This window comes from Amphiura filiformis, chromosome 15 (assembly GCF_039555335.1).
Source record: "Amphiura filiformis chromosome 15, Afil_fr2py, whole genome shotgun sequence".
NCBI lineage: Eukaryota > Metazoa > Echinodermata > Ophiuroidea > Amphilepidida > Amphiuridae > Amphiura > Amphiura filiformis.
This window is the reverse complement of record NC_092642.1, coordinates 16,425,495-16,434,334: the sequence shown is the minus strand read 5'-3', so window position 1 is coordinate 16,434,334 and position 8,840 is coordinate 16,425,495. Positions and strand designations below refer to the sequence as shown.

The following is an 8,840-nucleotide window of genomic DNA, read 5'->3' as shown; positions in this document are numbered from 1 at the left end:
CTGGATAACCCAAGAAAGCCTCTCTTATTTCCATTGGGGTCCATATTTGAACACAGGGACAGGTTGGGAACAGTCAGGGGTTAACACCCTATACTCTTTTCGAAACTGGCTGTGAGATACATGTACAGGTAGGCCTAGGCTCAAATATTTTGGCAAGCTTTTTGGCAGGTCAAAGGGGGTGAAGTGAATTTTGACATGAATTTTTGTGTACATCTTCTTTTTTTTTGAATAACGTATTCAGTTTTGTACCCGATAGGCCCCTGGCTTCGCGCCGCCGCACCGCCCAGGTAGGCCGCACATACCCGTCACTAAAGTTGAGTGCCCCCCCCCCCCGGGCTCTCTACCTTAAAGTTTAGTAACTATTTTAAAATGTTGCCATTTTGTAGTTCACAGCATCTTGCGAACGTTAGTGAGCTTTGGCAAAAATTGCATTGATCGTTTCATAGCGAGCGTGTAGAAGATTTCACAGATATACTTTTGTAGGTCCTGTGGTTCTTGAGTTTTGTAAAACGTACATAACTCATTAACAACAATAAATCAAGCAAGTTTTCAAAGTATATGTTTGCAAAACATCAAGGTGTTGTTTTTCAATGATATATATTGATTTAGATCAAGGCCAAAAAAAATAATGGTTTGTCTCAAAGCTCACGAGTGGTTTGAAAACAAATGCGAAATGCGATTTTTTTTCCCCGACTTTTTTCATGGTATTTGGAGAAAAAAATCTGATTTTCGCCGAATTTTTCTGGAAAAACTATAAAAAAACTTTTTTATTTTTTTTTGAAATAAAAAAATTCTTTTTTTTTCCAAATCTCACGATTTTACAAATGCGCGCGCAAGCTTTGAGACAAACCTTTAATGAAATTTTTTTTGGCCGCTTCAACCAACATATAGCCCTGCCCAGAGAAAAGGCATTTTCTCATGGATAGAAGCTGTTGATTCAGAACAGGATTGGTGGGTTTTCCATGGTCAGAGGGATTATAGTCTTATGATAAATTTAAATTGTCTACTATAGTAGGCTACCATTAATCCCGGGGGCACTCAACTGAAATTTTGGTAGGGATGTGCGGCGCGCCGAACTTTGGGAACTAAGAACTGATTTTCGGAAAAATAGGGGCTTGATGAACTGAAATTTTATCATTTTTGGTAGGTCTTGTGAACTAAAATTGGGCCAAATTATAGGCTTTGGAGCTAAGAAATTCCAAAATTGTCAACATTTTGGCTAAAGAGCTACAATTGCCAGAGTTTGAGGCGCAAAGAACTGGAGCATGATCCAAATGTGGGTCTTAACTTAACTGCCGGGGAGCCTGAAAAAGGGACCCTTGACCGCCGCACATACCCATACCCCATTTACATGGGAGTACCCCCTCCGGGCCATTAATACTAGCAATACATCGTGTACCCTTGTATGATTTGGGCGACAAGCCAACAACCAAAACGTCAAACTGCGTCCAATCACGTGAAGAAAGGTCAACATGTTTTTATTTCGACAGCAGGAGGCGCACTTCTCGCAAGGATTTCTGGGAACAGTCTTTTCGATTCCTCAATCAGAGCAAGATGGGTAAGACGAAACACGTGGCCTAAAATTGGCCCATATTACACCCTTTTAAAAACAAATATATGAAATAGAAATAATGTAAAAGGAAAATCTAATATTTTAGTATCACAATGATAAATCTAGCAGTGTCTGATGGTACTGTTAAACCGATAATGGGATGACCAAAAAAGTATGTCGGCATTGATTGAGTTTGCCACACTCAACTCATATGCACTGCGGCACTGGCCCTGCCAGTCATGATTACCATGGCCATGCCACCACACATTTATCTGCTGACTGCATGTACATAATGAATACATGATGTTTTATGTGCGTTGTTCATGTGTTGTGTTTAATAGGACTGTGTACGTACATCGGTTTTGGGGCAATGTTTAAATTTATTTTTTGGGTGATTCCCAAGTTTCCTGCCTCACGGCCACGCCATCCGCCAGTTCTGAGTTTACCAAATCAACAACAAAAACTAGACACTTCACTTCAATAAGCCCTTTCGCAATTCCAGATCATGGGTAATATTTGCCGATAAAATCGGAGATAAACACGATGAGGCCAAAAAAGAAAAGTTGTTTGCTTACCTCGTCCGACCAACCGTCTCGGCAGTCCCGACCGTAGAACTTTTTTTTTTGAAATAAAGTTTTTTTTTTGCGATTTTCCCAAAAATGGCATGTATTTTTCGTCTGAAAACCGATGATTTAAAAGAAACGTTGTAAAATACCATATCCTGCATGTTTACGTGTCCGGCTGTACCTGTCTGTCGTGTTCCGAAATTACGTCTCGGCCTAGCAACTTATCGCCTAAGCTCTAATACAATTTGCTATCCACCTGCACATTTCGGACGGCGCATCTAGGGATGAGTTTATTTACAGGCAAAATATAACCGTGCATATCGTGCAAGAATAGATACAATATAGCAGATGTTAAAATATGGTAAAAGTAGATAAAATTTGAAAACAGTTGTACCAGATATTCATTTCTTGTTTATAAATATTTAGATTCATGATATTTGTTCGTATCGACTAGGAAGTAACATTGCACTATTTTTTTCAACATGTTTGTTGAGGCTACTTTTATTAAGAGCACAAATCGCTTGGTATAAATATGATTTCACTTTAAACATGGCGGACACAACACGAGTAGCGCTTAGCTGTACAGGTGAAACAAGGGACCGAACACGCTGATTAATATGATAGTTTTGAAAAGCAGAAAACACTACATGTAGGAGAATTGTACACTTCATTAAACGTAGGCCTACATGTAGAAGAGCTACAATTGTTTAAGGTGCAAGTGGCGAGCACAGATGCTGGACCATGGCGTGATGTTGCTGCTACGGAAATGCTTGAACCATTAATTGCATTCGCCGATTCGGTATTCGTCATGTCTGTTTCTGGGAAACGGGGAAAAAAACAAAAAACTTTTCCCGACCGACCGACCCAATTTTTAAAATCCATTCGAGGGCAAGCAAACAATTTTTTTTTTTTTGGCCTGAGGCTACTGTTACATTTCCAGTTAGGTGAACTTTGATGTTTGCATAAAAACGTTGCGAACGGTACTGGAATTTCGCTGACAGTTTGGTCTTCATTCCTTCACAAAATCACAATATTTGTATTTCACAGAAAATATTAACATTAAAATGTAGAAATGAATAAAATATGTTGTACGAAAATATGTTTTTGAAGGAAGTGCAAAGTTCGCCACCATTGGCATTGCAAACGCACTGCAGCCTCCTTGTGTTTATCTCTCGTTGAAGAACTGTGTGACGATGTCTGAGCATGCGCAGTTGCAATTTTCCGAAATTGCGAAAGGGCTTTAGATATCGGGTTTTTTTTGTGTGTGTGTCCACAATATAATTGAGCTTACGGTTGTGTGCCAGCCCATGAATTGGGGGCTAAATTATGCGTTACATACTAAAAAATGGAACAATTTGCATGGTTTTGTACTTTTAAAACTGATCTAATTCATAAACTGTTCATCAAAACCCTGTAAAATTATATATCACTGTAAAGCTTAGAGTATGGTACCAGGAATACACGTACACAAAAAAATGGAAAATTTGACAAATTAAAAAAAAATTACGTGTACCCCACATATTTTAAAAGTTCCATTTGAATTCCTCAGTCAGAGCTTTTTATACATACACTCAGCGGTGTTCCATGGCCACTTCTCGCCTGGGGGCTGAAATTTTGCAGCCCCTTTCATCAACAACCAATTTTTTTCTCGATTATAGGTGCTATAGCAACCTAAAGCAACAAGAAATTTGATGTATAGTCCCATTGACATTGTTTAAACCTTTTTCATAATTCTTCCGCCCTTTTATCTTTAATAAATTTTCTTTTTGCCACCTCTTCTTCCACTGCCCTTTCTTCTCAGCAAATTAAATTACCTGGAATATGATTGTATGGTGTTATAGTATGCAGTTTAAAGTGAGTTGTAAAATATGAAAAAAAAATGGACCTCTTGCATCATGACCCCTGCCCTGGGGGTCACTTTTATTAAATTTGCTCCTCCTGATCCTCCACCCCACACATTAGGCCCTTCGCACTTGATTATTAGTTTCCTGTTACAGATTTTGAAAAAGGGACGAGGTGACTTAATTATTAATTATTAATTATCTTTTATTTTCTTTATTTAGTTTTAACTATTACAAGCAACTATTGACTCGTTTTGACTAGAGCGGGCATTTAATTATTTCACAACAATATTTGATTTTATAAATAAGTGAAGGTGGAGTTGTACTCTTTGTTCATTCATCATTATTGTTGATGTTATTAAAGTCAGAAAATGGCAAGTAGAAGTAGTTGAAAGTTATTTTAAAGGAGAAAATTAGAAATAAAAATAAAATAATTAATTATTTTGAGATTGTCAATTTTGGACGCGGGCGGTAAACAAGAAACTAATAATCAAGTGCGAAGGGCCTTATACTAATTAGATGCTAATTATGCAAATGTTAATAACCTTTTACTGTTTTACAACATTTATGTTTACTGTATTGGTTTCATCACAAGCTTTAATTTGAGACCAAATATAACTACAAAAATTATGATGTCGCCTGTGTTATATGAGACAATAGATGCACGACAGGGTCTAAAAACAATACTGTACCTTTTCTCGCATTCTTTGATAATAGCAGTCCCCACAGTGCCCCACATTCCCCAAAATAGGAATTAGGGGAAGTACTTGTATGCAGCAATACTTACTCGAGAAGTCTAACCAAGAATTTGCTCACCGATAGCTTCACATTCTAGGCTTGAGACCATTGCATTCAAAATCTAGTCGGATTCACTGAAGCATAACACGTGTAAAGCAATGGAAGTTCAGAAGTAAACACAGCCGATCACGACAGGCGACTGCATCAAAAATGTTGCTAAAATTACACTTCAGCAAAATTTTAGACTATCCAAAATAGGCAAATATTGCTCAAAAGATACAGTTCAAGACTCATCGAAATAACTTTCATCCAAATTTCAACATTAACAGAATAAATAACCTCCGGTGCAAAAAATTGCAACGCTGTCAGACCGAAAAAACAATAAGCAAGACTCTAGCATCGAATGCATAACTATCGTGTGCAAATTCGAAGCTAGAGTTCTAGAGCAAAGCAATACCTGGCAAAGGTCGATCACAGACTCCATCGAAAAGAGTAGGGGATCATCATCCTAGGTCTATTATCAGCACACCCCTGACCCTAAAGGAGGTCCAGAGGACTTGCAGTGTAGCCTCAATAGGCTGCGATATTAAGTACAAGCACGAAAGTCAACTAATCTATCATGTACCGTACCCTCTTATTTGTTGTGTAGGTAAGCCAAGAGGACTCCGTACAGCCCGTAAGATGCGCAACCACCGTCGTGACCAGAGGTGGCATGACAAGCAGTACAAGAAAGCTCATTTGGGAACTGCGCTAAAGGCTAACCCCTTTGGAGGTGCTTCTCACGCTAAGGGAATTGTGCTGGAAAAGATGTGAGTAATTTGACGAGAATGAAAAGTTTTTTCCATCCAAGTTAGATCTAGTGATTGTTGTGATTTGATTTTTAAAAAATTGTACAGTATGTTTAAGGTGGTACTACACCCCTGATAAATTTTGTGACTAATTTTGCATTTTTCTCCAAAAATAACTACACACTACACTGGTAACAAAAGTTATGTACCTGGGGGAAAGGAATCCAAATTCAAGACAAGTGGTTCATTATAATGTTAAGAAATGACGTACATTCTATTTTTCTGAGAAAAATGCAAAAATATTCACAAATTTATCAGGGGTGTAGTACCACCTTAGTAATTTGATTCTTGTAAATCAACTTTAGTGTAAATTGTGTAAAAGATATTTGTTTTAATTAACATTGAATAATGAATGAAAAATGTGTTTTTGATGGATAATCTGTCTTGCAAACAAGGCAAGTTATTCATTTAAAGTATGAGCTCAAACATTTTTGTTAAGTTGTAAAATGATAGATTAATTTGTGGATTGTGACTATTATTTTCCCAGTGGTGTGGAGGCCAAACAGCCCAACTCTGCTATCAGGAAGTGTGTTAGGGTACAGCTGATCAAGAACGGCAAGAAAATCACAGCCTTCAGACCAGAGATGGTTGCCTCAACTATATAGAGGTGAGTCTGCAAGAGGAAGTGTAGCAGAACATGTTGTGTGCACAGACAAGCAATAGTTGCCATTAGCAATATTACAGTTGAACCAACTTCCTGTTAATTGATTAAAGGAATACAATAAATTATGCTGGTTTCATACTTGCTGCCACTTGCCGTGTGACATTTCATCATGCTGCTTGTACTTTTCTGCAAGTGGAGCAGTACGTCACTGAGCGGCAGTGGCATGACTCTGAAAGCCAATGTTGCCGCTCTGCACCGCTCCAAAATCGTACGTCAGAGCGGCACCACTCCGAATTGATATGAATTCAACTCCTAGTCCTAGCGATGCTGCCCCTTGGGCAAAGCGGTGGAGTGATCGATATATCGGCTTGCTGCTGGTCACCGGTAGCGTTTTTGGTCGATTGCGCAGTGGAGCAAAATCATTGTCAAAGCGACAGGAAAGTATGAAACCAGCAATTTATACAGGAAGTTGACTCGTAGGAATATTGCAAATGGCAGCTATTGTCTGTGCACATACACATCAATAGGTTAGTGCAATGCTGCCTACTGATCATTTTAGTAGCTTAGTGGGTAACCCGATTGGCACCTCAAGCATTGGAAACCCCAAGCAAGTATTTAATTATGGCTTGCTTGGTGCAATACCGATGCAAGAGAAATTATTGTGGATCATCCAATGCACCTGGACTGTTTCAGTGTCCTGCCAGTGCAATTTCACCCCACAGACACATGCTAGACTCACCACATCAAAACAACAGTTGTTGGGAATTCCCTTGCATTGCAAGTTGTAATAACAATTAATATTATATGCATGAAGAAAATTATAAAAATTTGCAGGAGTACTGCAGACACAGTCCTTTAAAATGTGATGAAGAGATGTAAAGTGCCTTTCTGGTCTCAAGAAAAGCTTTAGAGGAGATGTTTTGGACCAGGAGCCATTTCAGTTAAGATTTGGCAAGTTATCAAGAGGAGCTACAAACTACTCCTTGACAACCATTTAGGAGCTATAGAGGAGCAATTGCTTTTGAGCCTATCAAAAAACAGTGTCTGAGTAAGTGAAATTCTGTTTGCTTGTGTGGAAAGTGAAAAGACAACCGCCTTGTTTTGATGTGATGAGTCGTAAAATTAAATATTTATAGCACTTGGAAACTGGTTCTTTCGGTCACATCCCAAAATAAAAATGACAAATTATGTATATATTTGCTGGTTGGATAAATGTATTATTCGTTTCTTCAAATTATTTTCTGCCTAATCTACTGATTTCAGCCAAGAACCAAAAACTGCCTATTCACAGACCAGATGGCTGTTTCAACCTGGGATTTAAGCAGCCAGTGAATATGCCACCAATTTTGCCCATTCATATATCTCAATATCAGTGATGATGCATCGGAAATCGCCTTTGATTTTTTTTTTTGGGGGTGGATGAGAGTTTTTTCCCATAACTTAGTAGCCACATACTTGAAACTCTTTTGCCTGGTATTTTTAGGACAGGCTGCTGGCTAAGCCCTTGACTGAAAGGTAGGTGTATGAATCCGAGATTGTAGCAGATCAGTTGATTTTATTTGCTCTACATTTAACACATACTTGTGCTCACACATCAATGTGAGGCTGTGGTTACTGATTGTTACCTAAGCATTGGAAACCCCAAGCATGTATTTCATAATGGCTTGCTTGGTGCAATACCGATGCAAGAGAAAATTAATGTGGATCATCCAATGCACCTGGACTGTTTCAGTGTCCTGCCAGTGCAATTTCACCCCACAAACAAATATTTTGGATCATCAATTTAAAGTACTGCAAATTTTATTAGTAGGGCTACAGTTTGTGTGTGCAGCATTCAAGTTGTGTGGGACAAAGGGATTATTATCATGTCAACTATAATACAGTCCAGCTATGATGACACCCCCCGACTCCACACTGGGCAAATTCCATTCACTGTCAGAGGAGGTTTTTGAGTGTGAATGCAATGGAGCAAGTTAATCACAGCATTGATTTGCTAATTGAACAGGGTACCCGTCTCATCAATGACTCTAATGCCTCTTTGAAAGTGACGGAGGTGTCATCAAAGTTGGAACAGTTGTAATCAATGTAGCAGTTCTCCCTATAATATAGCTATATGCTGCATTTATCACATAACCAGGACAAACCAGCCTCTCAAAGAAATTAATTTCTTACAGGGCTATTTTATCAATTTTCTTTAGGTAAGTCTCCCCCGTCCATTGAGTCTTACACATTTTACAGCCTGGGGCTATTATAGAAAAGAGCAGGGGAAAACCTCCCCATTGACCTATATAATCTTTGAGCCCTGCATACAACAGGAAAATGTTCACAAAACATTGGAGCAAGAGCTTTAATTAAAAGGTTAGAAAGCACTGTATTTAGAACATTACTGTACGTCATACTTCAAATATATAACAATGTATGTTTTGTTTTGTGTCTTTGTACAGGAAAATGACGTAAGTACTGGTGTCTGGATTCGGTAGGAAAGGTCACGCTGTTGGTGATATTCCAGGAGTCAGATTCAAGGTCGTCAAAGTCGCCAACGTGTCCCTCCTGGCTCTCTTCAAGGAGAAGAAGGAAAGACCAAGATCATAGAACACTTTTCCATGGGTGTGGGTTGGGTTAATACAGAAAGAAGGTCTGTGAAATATGGCTTAAGTTGGTGAATAAATAACTGACTTGAGAAAAAAATTA

At 38.6% G+C, this 8,840-nt stretch overlaps 1 protein-coding gene across 1 annotated transcript; it reads left to right on the top strand.

Moving 5' to 3' along the window:
• Positions 1-1,459: 1,459 nt before the first annotated feature.
• Positions 1,460-8,840, top strand: LOC140170741 (small ribosomal subunit protein uS12-like). Its single transcript, XM_072193971.1, is given in 6 exon segments — positions 1,460-1,558; positions 5,347-5,506; positions 6,033-6,118; positions 6,121-6,152; positions 6,559-6,676; positions 8,608-8,840. Coding segments are annotated over 6 exon segments (534 nt in total). The 5' UTR covers positions 1,460-1,554; the 3' UTR covers positions 8,742-8,840.